Raw genomic sequence first — 13,527 nt, forward strand, 5'->3', positions numbered from 1 at the left:
AACATCCAAAAAAAAATCATGTAACAACAAATACTTACATATCATCGAAATCTTTGCTTATATTGGGATCTTTGTCATCAATATCACTCTCTAAGCATTAAAATAAGATAAAAAATGCTTAGCATGTCGATTCAAGATTTTGTTTGAGTGATGTGTACATCTTTAGTAGGATCTTGATAGAGGAGTTCAACAATCTATGCCACTAAAATCAAGGTACATAGAAGGACTAGTGCTCTTGATTAAATGTTAGTTCGATACCCTCATACATGACAAAATCCAATGGAAACATTACGACCCCCCCAATCCTGAAATATTGAAAAACTGTTAAGTGTTTGGATTTTGAGTGAGATCTAAAATTCTACTTTCTCCATATGAAATCTAATGAGGTTAAAACCACTCTCAAACATCTTGAGTCATTTCATGGTAATGTTAAATTTTTTTACTTTAAGAATTTAACATTACCTTGAATTACATAGCAATAGTAGGGCCATAGGCTTGAATATTAGGCACCTATTGTGGACTAGTGCCCAACTAAGACAAAAAATGAAAGAAAAAAAACAAAACAGGTTGCGTTCTACGTGACTTTACCAAACCGGCCAAAAATGGTTCAAGTCACCGGTTTGAACTAGTTTTTGCCTCAAAATGGTTAGACCGGTTGATTCAAACCAATTGGACCCAGTCCTGATAATACTGGATAATAGAGGCTTGCTTGTGGTTGCGGGAGGCTAAGACAGGCCTACCCGAGGATAAGTCCCCTTAGGCAACGGATGGCTAAAGTGATATTATTGAAGGCTGAGGGCGAGAAAAGGTTATAAACAGAAGCTACAAGAGTTAAGGAGGCAGACTGATCGAAGTTTGAAGTAGCCAGTGCTATTGACAAGGCGAAGCAACTAGCAAAGGGCACAAGCCTTAGTTGGAAAAGTTGACCTCTTTACAACTTTTGGCCACCTATCAAAATCTCGCCCTCCTCTACCCAAGAACTTGACCCTTTCGAATTCTTTTCCTGGAATCTCCTTGCGACACACTCCCTTGAGAAAATTGTTTTCCCAGTTACTCGTTGTGTCTTCCACCTCTCCTTAGACATCTTTTATGATTTCTGATTAAGCTAGATCCTTAACCCTATATTTCCAAAGTGATGGATGGCTCAACTAGATCCTTAACCCTAGATCTCCAAAGTGATGGATGGCTAGGATAAAATCCTAACCTACTTAGATCGATTGTAGAGATTAGATCTAATTCACTAAAGTGATTAAATCACTTTTCCTTAGAAAACTTTAGCCCAATAACCAACATTGATTAATTAATTAGTCAATGTGCTTTTCCTAAGTTAAAACTTAGGAAATAAATCGTAAAAGTCACTTAACATAAGCAAGTACCTAAAGAGGGATTTGGACATCTTCTACGTGCCTGACACCTAGCCTACGTAGAAGAACTCGTTTGAGCTATCATCATCAACACCTTCACCCATATATCTATGTATTTACATATAAAACATTTGTAAAAGGGTTTAACTAGGGTGATGCATAGGAATGGCATTTATGAAAGGGGCCAACTTGAGAGAGAGCGATGGAGTAAGAGAGTGTCTCGAGGATTGTGTTGAGTCATCCTATACAATTGAAGATGCTATGGATGTCTTTGTATTATGTTGGGAAGTAGGAGTATGTTAGCTAGGAATAACAACATACCCTTGGATAACACTAGTGTTACCCCAAGCATAAAGACATCTCCCTTTAATATTATCATTAACAATATCAAATTGAGAGACATTAATTGGAACATATCCTCAAAATATTGATATTAACAACCAATGAAGAATTTTGTGTGTAAAATTCACTCTAGATAGAGCCAATAGTAATCCACAACCAAATACCTTATTGACATTGTTCATGGTTAGACAAACTCAAATTGTAGCCGATTCAAATATGAAAATTCTATCACTGCAACAACTGATTTATTTTACCTACTTATTTCCCAATAAGTTATTTATGAAAATCCTTCACTAAACATTAAAATAAATTTTGTTGCAGATATCACACCATAATACAGAAACAAACATTTGCACAAGAATTAACACATCGACACAGATATTTTGGACAACAGTCCCCGAAAAACCCAATGTGGGAAAACCGGTGTAGCAAGGGAGGATTTTATTATTCAGTAATTCTTCAGTACAACTGGGTGCCAAACTGGCTTACCCAACAGAGAGAAAATTCTTCAGCACTTCTCCGAGTCTCAGCGTCAGCCTGGTTGACCTCTGCGTAGGTCCCAGACCCTCTGCATCAACCCCTTCCTCTCTGTGTCAGCACTTGGCCTTTATGCGTCACCCACGTAGGCCCTCTAGTGACTGCGTAGTCTGCTGCCTCTGCGTCTGCCTGGGGTGACACAGACCCTCTAGTGATTGCGTAGTTTGTTGCCTCTACGTCTGCCTAAGAGGATCTGCGCTTGCCTTTCCAACCTTTGCATTGTTCCCTTGGTGCTGTTCCCGACTCTCTATTCCGTACTTTTTGCCTCCTGCTGCTCTCCAGACCACTAGTTCGAATTTCTCAGCTAACCCCGTTCTAGAAATTGAATTGACTAGTCTCCCTCACTGTGTTCTCCAACTGACCCTCAAGCCTCTTCTTATACTTTTCCTGTTGGTCCTTCAACGACCGAGATTAAATCTCTAATCAACGACTAAGATTAGATTTGGCTTGATCCATGACTTTTGGAACCTGACCCAATTTTATATTAATACCCATTAATATTTTATTTTTCCTAAGTTTAGACTTAGGAACTCCATTAAAAATGTTAATTATTTTAATATCTCCCAAACCGGTTAAAATTTGCCCAAACCATTTCTATGTCTTGGACATCTCATGTGCTTTAGCCTCTCCACCAATTTTCATGGCTAGAGCACATCCGATGCTACCCCAGATCAACACAAAATTGTTGTAATATGCAATCAGGCCTTGGTTTTATGGTAAAGTAGAGGTGTTTCATCAGTGCCACCAAGTTTCAAATTCTTCAGAGACATGTTTCTACCCTCATGGTTGGCTTGCTTGCATGAGTTGTTTTGCTTTTATATGCAAGCCTTCATGTGGATGGGGCGAGGTGCAATTCCTAGGGAAATTTGGCAAAGTAGATTCCCCTTTGTTGCAACACGTTGATTGCTGGAAAATATGGAGACTTGTTGATTAGAACTTATTTTCCTTATCATGATAATTACTTGTGATGTTATTTGGTTCTTTATTACTTCTTTAGATCTGTTCATCAAGCAATTACCAAAACAATGAAGATCACAGAGAGATAGAGTACATAAGATATAGGCTCCAAGCTAGGGCAAAACCCCTCCAAGGGGAAAACCCAGAAAATGCTTCTCTTCTTCTTTAGAATCTGCTTACAAAAGAGACTTCCAAGACCCAAAGACCCAAGACAATAAACCCTCCAAGCGCCAAACCGGCCCCCAGCAAGATCTTCCTTGGGACAACTTCCAATACTTCGATACTACTACACTGCTACTGCAACTTTGACCCCTGCAACAAAATTTTGGCTCCCTGCAACTACTACAAAATTTCTTCCTTCTGCATTTTACAACATCACAAACCCCAGCGAGACAGGAGAAAAAATGCATTGACAAGATTTCAACTTCTACTCTTCTTCTTCGTCTTCCCAGCTACTCTTCTTCTCCTTCGCTATTGCAAATCGGACTTGCTTGAGATGAGTGTCCAAATGAGGTCAAGCTCCCTTGTATTTATAACCTTTCTTGAGGGTCGAATATCCCTCCTTTATGTCGACTTGATCTTGCTCTTGGGCCAACTTGGTCTTGGGATTACCCATGGATTTTTCTCGATAAAATAAATATTTCTCTTCATTACATGAGTCCAAATGGGACTATGACACATGATCAATATTATTCTTTATCCTAGAAAGACCTAGAAGACCTAAAAGCATGAAAAACATGCTTTTGACTCAAACTTGAGTATGAAACCCATATTCCAAAAATAAAATATAATTTCTTTTTCTTTCTTTATAAAGAATATACAATGTCATGATTGTTGAGAAATCTAGGGGCTACTAGATTATGTGATTTCTCTTACTTTGATAACTGCTTGTGATATAGTTTTGCTTATCTTGATTAGATTCTTTTTCACCTTAATTATTGTTGTGTTCTTTTCATCAAACAACTACCAAACCATAAACAGTGAGACAAAAGGACAGAAGATATAGGCAATCAGCCAGGGCCAAAACCTCTCCATTTGAGAGGAAAACCCACAAGAATTCTTCTCTTCTTATAGAATCTTCAATTGATGAATTCCAAGACCTATGACCCTTGACCAAGACCCTCCAAGACCAAGTCCCTTGATGAGCTTTCCTTTAGTTCCTTAGCAACTACTGCAATTTCGACCTCCAACAGATTCTTTTGCAACTTCGACCAACAGATTCTATTGCAACTTCGACGTCTCTAGCAGATTCACAGTTTTGACCTTTCATAGCTTCGACCTAGCTGCAACTTCACAACCTCGGTGCAACTTCACATCTTCGATGCAACTTCACAACTTTGATGCATCTTCACAGCTTCGATGCAGCTTCACATATTTGATGCAACTTCACAACTTTGATGCAACTTCACAACTTCAATGCAGCGTCAGAATTTCGTCTTGCCCAGTAATTGTAGAAACCCTAACAGAGAGAGAGAGAGAGAGAGAGAGAGAGAGAGAGCCCAAAACTTTGATCTTGCTCTTCTTCATCCTTTTCCAGCTTTTATCTTGAGTAGGTTGAACTTGCTTGAGAGTGTGTTCAAATGAGGTCGAGTTCCTTCTTATTTATAGGCTTTTGAGGGGTACGAATTGTTATCTTTAGGCCGACTTGTCCCTTCATGTAGGTCGACTTGATCTTTGCACCATGACGAGGTTTTTGAGGGTCTTTTGACTCAAATAAATTTTCTTTATAATATGTAACTTGCCCAAAAGAGTCTTTCATACATGACAATGATTCAATTGACTTGTAGACTCAATGACAAGCCCTAGAAGCACTCAATGGGCGCTTGAATTGAAATTAAATATCCCTTGAGCATGAAAACCATGCCTCAAGAATAACAATAATAAATTTATTTTTCTCTTTTCATTAAATAATAAAATCACGATTACATATGTCATTATGAAGATTGAACCTAGTTACATATTTCAACAATGATTACAATGAAGACTGAACCTAGTTACAATTTTCAACACTCCCTCTTAATTAGGGAGGTATTCGTGGTACAAGGAATTTCAATCTTGAAGCATTCTCACAAGAAGTGGTGGATTGATAAGCCATCTTCCAACATTGTCCCTGAAAGCCTTAACTGGACAAGCTCATCTTTAATTATAAGCATTATATTGGGAGGCTTTACGTGAGCTGCCACACCACCTCTCAAGGCACATACTCTATCTGGATGTCTACAAGGCTTTTAGGACTATTCTTATCTTGGATTCCCAAACTTGGATCCTCAAAGAATATCGATCCTTTTCGAATACTCTTATCTTGGATACCCTACTTCATCCTTAAAGAGCATCGATCAACAACTTCTTTCCCTGGATTTTATTGTCTACCATCCATAAGAAGTTCCAATCTAGATGCTTATCCAATCCTCCAGACTCCATTCTTTCTTTATGGCCTTCACCAAGACTTACGACTGTTAGAGCTAGTCTAGTGCCTGTCCCATAAAGACAAGAACTATCTGATATCACTCCCTCCCAATTAGGGAAGAGATATCCACTTAACCAAGCTTACCTCTCAGGTACTCAAGCTTGTTTGGTAATGCGTTAGTCAGTGTGTCTGCTACCTGTTCATTTGTAGGTAGATAGTGCAACTCCATGACCCTGTCTCGTACTATGCTTCTGATGTAGTGGTACTTGTTGTTTATATGCTTCTTCTTCTCATGAAACACTGGGCCTTCTGTCAATCTTGTGCAACTTTGATTATCACAATGTATCCATGTAGAACTAAGTGGTCCTTCAAACAAGTTTGATAGTAACTTCCTGAGCCAAACTGCTTCCCGATAGACCTTGCTTGCAACAACATATTCAGCTTCAACACTACTTAAAGCAATTGTATCCTGCTTTTTGCTCATCCATGAGACGATCATGATCCTAGGCTGAAGCATCCACCTGTTGTGCTTTTTTCGTCTGTCTCATTGCCACCCCAATCTGAATCTGTATATCCCACGAGTTGGATTTCATTACTAGTGTACTGGAGGCAGTGATATATAGTTCCACGTAAATACCTTAGGATATGCTTGGCTGCAATCTAATGATCATGTTTTGGTTCCATCTGACAATGACTTAGGACATTTATTGCAAAACAAATGTCGGGTCTAGTATTCACCAGATACATCAAAGACCCAATCAATTGTCTATAGCAAGTAGGATCCACCGGACTAGATTCTGAACTCCTCAACTTCTTTAAATTGGTAATCATAGGAGTCATCATAGGCTTGCAATCCATCATGCCATACTTTTGAAGCATCTTGATCACATACTTACCTTGACCTCTCTTGGCATCTTTATCTCTCTTGGCTTCTACCATATCTCTAGTCCCAAATAATAGTGCATAATCCCAAGATCCTTCATATTGAATTTTGTTGCTAACTACTTCTTGCATTCCCGAATCCGATGCTCTACACTAGTAACTAGTAGATCATCCACATTCAAGAGTATGATAACTGGCTCATCCTGGACCACCTTGATATATAGGTTAGGATCTATAGTACTCTTGGTAAAACCAAGTCTTAATAGATATGCATCCATCCTTGCATACCAAGCCCTAGGTGCTTGCTTTAAGCCATATAGAGCTTTCTTCAACTTGCTGACATGAGTCTCCGCCTAGTTTATTTCAAATCCTTGAGGCCACTCAATGTAAACCTCCTCATCAATGGTCCCATTCAGGAAAGCTGTCTTGACATCCATTTGATGGATGTTCCATCCCATAGTAGTAGCCAACAAAACAAGCGATCTTATTGTTGTATACTTAGTTGTGGGAGCAAAGGTTTCCTCATAATCAATTCCTTCCTTCTGTAAGAAGCCTCTTGCTACAAACCTTGCTTTTTATTTGTCTATGCTCCCATCTACAGCGTGTTTTATCTTGTAAATCCACTTTGAAGTGACTATAGACTTGCCACTTGGCCTCGAGACAATTTCCCAGACACCATTCTTCATTATGGACTGGTATTCTTCTTGCATAACATTCCTCCATTCTTGGTGTTTAGCTACATCTCCATAGGAAGAAGGTTCCGTTTCAAAAAGCTTTGTTATGTAAGTAGCATACCCAGAATACCTCTTCGGTCTCTTACTTTCCTTGGATGTCCCTGATGCTTTATGTCCTCCGCTTGAAGAGTAGTTTTTAGCTAAATAGGTCTCTTCCTATTTTTTGGAACAATTACTTGTTGTATAGGCTTATAAGGACCTTGAACATCTTCTTGAGTAGGTCCTGGTTCTTAATCATCATTCTCCTTAGAGATATCCTCAAAGATAGGTATCTCTTCTTCATCAAAGTCAACCAGAACATTACTTGATTTCTTGTAATCTTTGCTTCATCAAAGATGACATCCTTGCTTACTTCAATTCGACGATCCTCCTTGATATAGATTCTATATGCTTTTGATGAAGCACTATATCCCACAAAGATGCCCTTCAGATTGGTTGGATCTAGCTTCTTCCCCTTGTCCTCGGGTATATGAATATACACAAGACACTTAAATATCTGAAGATGATCCACACTTGGCTTCTTTCCTGTAAATGCTTCTTCCAGAGTCATGTTGTTAAGAATCCTGTGAGGACTTCAATTCTATAAGTAAATAACTGTCATGCACGCCTCTCCCCATAGGGATTGAGAGAGATCTTGATCATGTAACATAGCCCTGACACATTCTTCAATAGTATGGTTCTTCCTTTCTGCCACGCCATTTTGTTCAAGATTATAGGGAACAATGAGCTCCCTCTTGATTCCTGCTTCCTTGCAGAAAGCTATTAACTCTTTGGAGGTGTATTCTCCACCATTGTCTGACCTTAGAATTTTGATCTTTCTCTCAGTTAGGTTTTCCACTTCATTCTTGAACTCTTGAAACTTTTTGAATACCTCATCCTTGTTCTTGAGAAGGTATAACCAAGTCTTCCTTGAGTAATCATCAATGAAGGTTACATAATACTAATGCCCACCAAGAGACTTTACTGCCATAGGTCCACATACATCCGAGTGTATGAGATTTAAAATTTCCTTAGATCTGGTGTCACTACTTGCAAATGGTTTCTTTACATTCTTGCATTGAGCACATCCCTTACAGATCCCTTCATGACCTTCTTTTATTTCAGGGATGCCATTAACCATTTGAGTAAGAGATGGCAATATCTTATAATGAAGGTGTCCATACCTTCTATGCCATAGTTCAAAAGGACTCACTTCTAGGTGAACTAGGGCTTGAGCTAGGGGAGTATAGAGTCTATACAATGCCCCTTCACGAATCGCAATCACCCTTGCTTCATTAATACTAGAGTCCTTACCCCAAACCAAAACCTTGCCATCAACAAAGGCAACTCTATCACTCTAGACAAGAAATATAAAGTAAGTTTTTCTTCGAACCTGGAACATATAAAGTGTTGTTGAGGTGAATGCTTCCACCTGACTCAAGCTCCAATGATGTAGATGTAATGCCTTTCACTGGATAGCTCTTGTTGTCTCCAAGTTCGATAGCGTGAGATGAGTTTCCCTTAGATGGGGTTTGGATTTGATTGCATTCTCTCGTCATATGTTTGAAGGTGCCATTGTCAATAACCCATACATTCTTGTCCTTGAATGTGCCAGATAAAGTTGAGAACAAGCTTCCATCTGTTACTTCCTTTGCGAGCTTGGAGATGATCTTCAATAGATAATTATTGATAGATGTAGTGAGATTTCTAAGAGCCTTAAAACCCACCCTTATAACCCTCGCCATAGTGCCAACAAAGATGTGATCTTCAGTCTCCTTCTTGCACCTTAGCTCTGATACGATGTTGGAAAATATGGATACTTGTAGATTAGAACTTATTTTCCTTGTCATGATAATTACTTGTGATGTTATTTGGTTCTTTATTACTTATTTAGATTTGTTCATCAAGCAATTACCAAAACAATGAAGATCATAAAGAGACAGAGTACACAAGATATAGGCTCTAAGCCGGGGAAAAACCCCTTGAAGGGGAAAAACCAGAAAATGCTTTTCTTCTTCTTTAGAATTTGCTTACAAAAGAGACTTCCAAGTCCTAAAGACCCATGACAATAAACCCTCCAAGCCCCAAACCAACCCCCAACAAGATCTTCCTTGAGACAACTTCCAGTACTTCGATACTGCTACACTGCTACTGCAACTTCGATCCCTACAACAAAATTTTAGCCTTGCCATTTCAGCTCCCTGCAACTACTACACAGTTTCGTCTTCTGCAACTAGCAGCTTCACAAACCCTAGCGAGATGATAAAAACTTTCTTGACAAGATTTCGATTTCTGCTCTTCTTCTTCGTCCTCCCAGCTACTCTTCTTCTCCTTCGCTATTGTAGATCTAACTTGCTTGAGATGAGCATCTAAACTCCAAATGAGGTTGAGCTCCTTTGTATTTATAGCCTTTTTTAAGGGTCGAATACTCCTCCTTTAGGCTGACTTGATCTGGCTCTTGGGATTATCCATGGCTTTTTCTCGATAAAATAAATATTTCTCTTCATTACAATGACTCCAAATGGGACTATGACACATGACCAATATTATTCTTTATTTTATCCTAGAAAGACTTAGAAGACCTAAAAGCATGAAGAACATGCTTTTGACTCAAACTTGAGTATGAAATCCATACCCCAAAAATAAAATATAATTTCTTTTTCTTTCTCTTTCTTTCTTTATAAAGAATATACAATGTCATGATTACAATGAAGACCGAACCTAGTTACAATTTTCAACATTAATCAAGGGTTGTTTCCAAGGGTTGTAACTCGACTACATTTCATTATTGTATTCCGATATAGGGGAAGGGCACACTTGTTGCCAAGTCAATTGGAAGCATTGTCAAATAAAAGAATAAAAATAGAGGTTATGCATTTATTTTTCTTGGCCTTTATAATCGTAAAGGTATTTTACACCATAAAAATTTGGATGCACAAAAGGTTCTAACCTTTGGGAATTTTGTTGACTATAGGATATGCAAATTTATAAAATCCCTCTTTCATTATTGGTGACATTCTTGATTTGATTTATGGAATTCATTTAGAACGTCTGTTAAAACATTTTGCAATTTTCAGGGTAAAGCAAGGCGTATGCAATAATGGCTCTTAATGGTATATGGCAGCTTAAGAAACTGGTAGTAAGGTATTGCGATTGGGGAGGAAGTAGTCGTGGAATAAGGTTCGCATTTTGTTCCTCAAATTGGCCTTTAGAATAACTAAAATATGCTATTTGATATTGTTGTGTCCAGTCCAACGTAGCTGCCCTAATTATTTGGTTCTACCATAGATATTAACTATATGCAACTTTGGAATTACTTGTATTGTCTGCAACTTTATAACAATGCTTCACATAGCAAGAGAAACAATTTTCTACTGTTATTCAATGCTTGATGTTGTAAAGCATTAGTGTAAGTTCCTCATGCTACATTAAAAGTAAACTGGATGTATCCCATTGATGAACTCAATTTCAATATGTATCTAGTATTTGTTTGCAATAAAATACATTGGAGAGAACATCTAAAAGGAGAAGGTTTCTGGTCATTAGGAACAAAGTATTATATATTTGTTCTTGCACATGCAAGAAGGAAATCTGTGATACAAAAAAATAGTCTTTTAAAAGACTGAAAAGTAGCCAAAGAATAATAAAGAAAACGTTAATTGTTAATTTGAAAAATCTAATAGAGTGCAAATTTTAACCATTGATTGAGAAGGAAATCCTTGGGATAAAAGAAATCTTGAATTTCTGGAGAGTAGACAGATAGCATTGAAAAGAATAATAAATCAGATTGGGTTTTAATTCTGGAAAAAAAGGATGATAGGATGGAGTAACACCAAACTTATTCTTCAAACTATAGTTATTTTGAATAAGTCATTTTCCTGACTTTTTTTATTTAGAACTGCTTAATTTTATTTGGGATTGAATATTGGAAAAAACTTAATAAAAATATACAAGGTTGGAGTGACAACTGGCTTAATCTCCAAGCTAGAGCTATCTTGATTAAGCCATTTTGCTATCAGAAGTGCTCAACTATGTACCCTCTAGATGATAATTTCTATTAAAGTCCAACGAATGACCATAAAAGTAGGTTAATGAGATTTGAAGAATACATGCTATTTATTTACAAGAGTGTGGGAGTGTGAAAGCATCTCCAATTTCTACTTTATCAAACATTGAAAAGCATAAAAGATCTAAAGAAAAAGCACCAAGTTACTAGTGAATGGGAGTACAAAATCATTGTAGAAATAAGAACCATGACAATTACAAAGAGAAAATGTCAAGGTGTGTTAGAACTAGAGGTTGAGGTAGAATGAGGGGTTGAAGAATGGGAGAGAGATGAAGGCTTCCACATCGACTCATCAATCATCATGTAGGGGTGAATGGACTTCTTGGAAAGAGAGTGGAAGTGCGAAAGTATCTCCTATTGTTACTCTGTTAAATATTGAAAAGCCGAAAAGAATAATTGAAAAAGCACCAAGTGTATAGCCAATGAAAGTAGAAGGTTAGTGTAGAAACAAAACCATGACAAGTAGAAAGAGGAGATGTCAAGGTGAGATGGAACTAAAGGCTGTGGGTGATTGAGGAGCTGAAGAAGGGGAGGAAGAAGCAGTCTTGCCCACCAAGTCATTAATCATTATTAAGGGGCCATTCCATCACCTAATAATGTCATCCAAGGAATACTTCAGGTCGAGTGGGTTTGACTATGTAACCTTGATAGGAGGCTTGGATTGAAGAAGGTTCTCACTCTTATCATCCAAGGTTGGGGTTAAGGATCTTCGAATGGAAGAATTTCTGCTGAAATTGACTTTGGGAATAGTACTTTGTGTTAAATGATTTCAGATTTGGGACCTCCTAGAGTTGGTTCATCTATTAGTTTGGTGGGTCTAAGTTCAAATAACTCTTTGGATTTCACCCCCTTATCATGAGGAGTTAAAAATCCTAATTTTAAGGATAACAAATTTGAAGCCCCTATCTCGAGAGGAGGAAGACTATTGGTGATGGAGAAAACCAAAAACATTTGACAATTATATGATCAAAGCATGCTATGATGCACTTCTGAAAAATCAAAATCAAATTCATTTAGACATGCTTGAACTCTCATCGAAGAATGTTTGAATCTCTTTGTCCATCCCAAAAGTCAATATGTAGTTACGATGGATCCTATTGCGTAAAAGGTCATAACAATAAACAATCAAAAGAAAAAAGGAGTATAGGGGCCTAGGAGATGTTGTGCTCTTTACGTGGGCAATTAAGAAACTCAAGTATTTTTTTAACTTATTTTCAGAAGCAAAAGACTTTTGTAGATTACTTCTTCCAATCCATTTGTTGGGTCCATAGAAGTAGAAAGGCATTATGAAATATTAGCACAAGTTTATCCAATATCACTTAAAAGTAAAATAATCATTAGAAAAGTTTTGTACCTGTTGAGTCTTGCTTAGGTTTCGTATTTGGTAAAACTTGAATTTGAAAAGTAGGGTGATGTACATTTTAGATTACTACCAAGTTCTAACGAATCCATTAAGTCCCCCTTTGTTGGGTCCATAAGACTTTCATACAACTCCTCTTGTGTCTCTTGAAGCTAAAATATATTAGAAAATCTTTGTACCTCATGGTTAAGATTGTCATCTAGAAAATCGTAAGTGTCATAAATACAATAATAAAAATCCATAAATCTCTAGTGGAGTAAGGTTAATTTGCTAATTTTTGAATTTGTGAAATAAAATTGCAATGATGATTTAGGAAGGCAATTGGAACAAAGGAGAAATGGATTATATGTAAAGATGGGATTTAATTGACTAAAGAAATGGCAGTCCAAAATCATGAAAGAAATTTGGGGGATTTCTCCACATATCCTCGAGAATACATTCCCATGTCCATGCAATCTCATGTCTACAAACTTGGTGGAACATTGGTTAGATGTGCGATATGGTATGTTCTATGCTTATAACAGTTTATTTCTTTTTCTAATTATATTCCATAGATTAGCAATCACATGTTCATAAAGTAAAGTGCAGATAGAACATTAAACGATCGACAGAAAACAAGCCAAGACAAGAGACACAAGATGTGGCGGCTAGCCAGGGACAAACCCCACAATGTGTGGGGAAACCCTTTGATCAAATCTTCTTTTATCTTCAATAATTCAGCAGAGAGAAATAGTACAATAAATCTGATTTATATTAGCAGTAGCAAACCCTAGATCAGCGACATCAACATTAGTGGCTTCATCATCAAACTAGGGCAGACGATATCTCACAAACCGACCGTCGGATCGGCTTGATTCCACCACCAAAAGTTGCGGCTTCCAGAGGAGGTTCAGATGAAC

General features: G+C 37.6%; 1 protein-coding gene across 1 annotated transcript in view; it reads left to right on the plus strand.

Moving 5' to 3' along the window:
- LOC149248428 (mitochondrial ribosomal protein L51/S25/CI-B8 family protein) overlaps positions 1-13,527 on the plus strand; it is a 95,274-nt gene that overhangs the window by 39,168 nt on the left and 42,579 nt on the right. The window contains exon 2 of the mRNA XM_089458423.1: positions 10,280-10,382. Within this exon, the coding sequence (XP_089314549.1) occupies positions 10,303-10,382 (80 nt within the window). The 5' untranslated portion in view covers positions 10,280-10,302. The remainder of the gene's footprint in view (positions 1-10,279; positions 10,383-13,527) is intronic.

This window comes from Pinus tabuliformis, chromosome 7, assembly GCF_031772625.1.
Source record: "Pinus tabuliformis cultivar Carrire ecotype Pingquan chromosome 7, CPIR1, whole genome shotgun sequence".
In the NCBI taxonomy this organism is placed as follows: Eukaryota; Viridiplantae; Streptophyta; class Pinopsida; order Pinales; family Pinaceae; genus Pinus; species Pinus tabuliformis.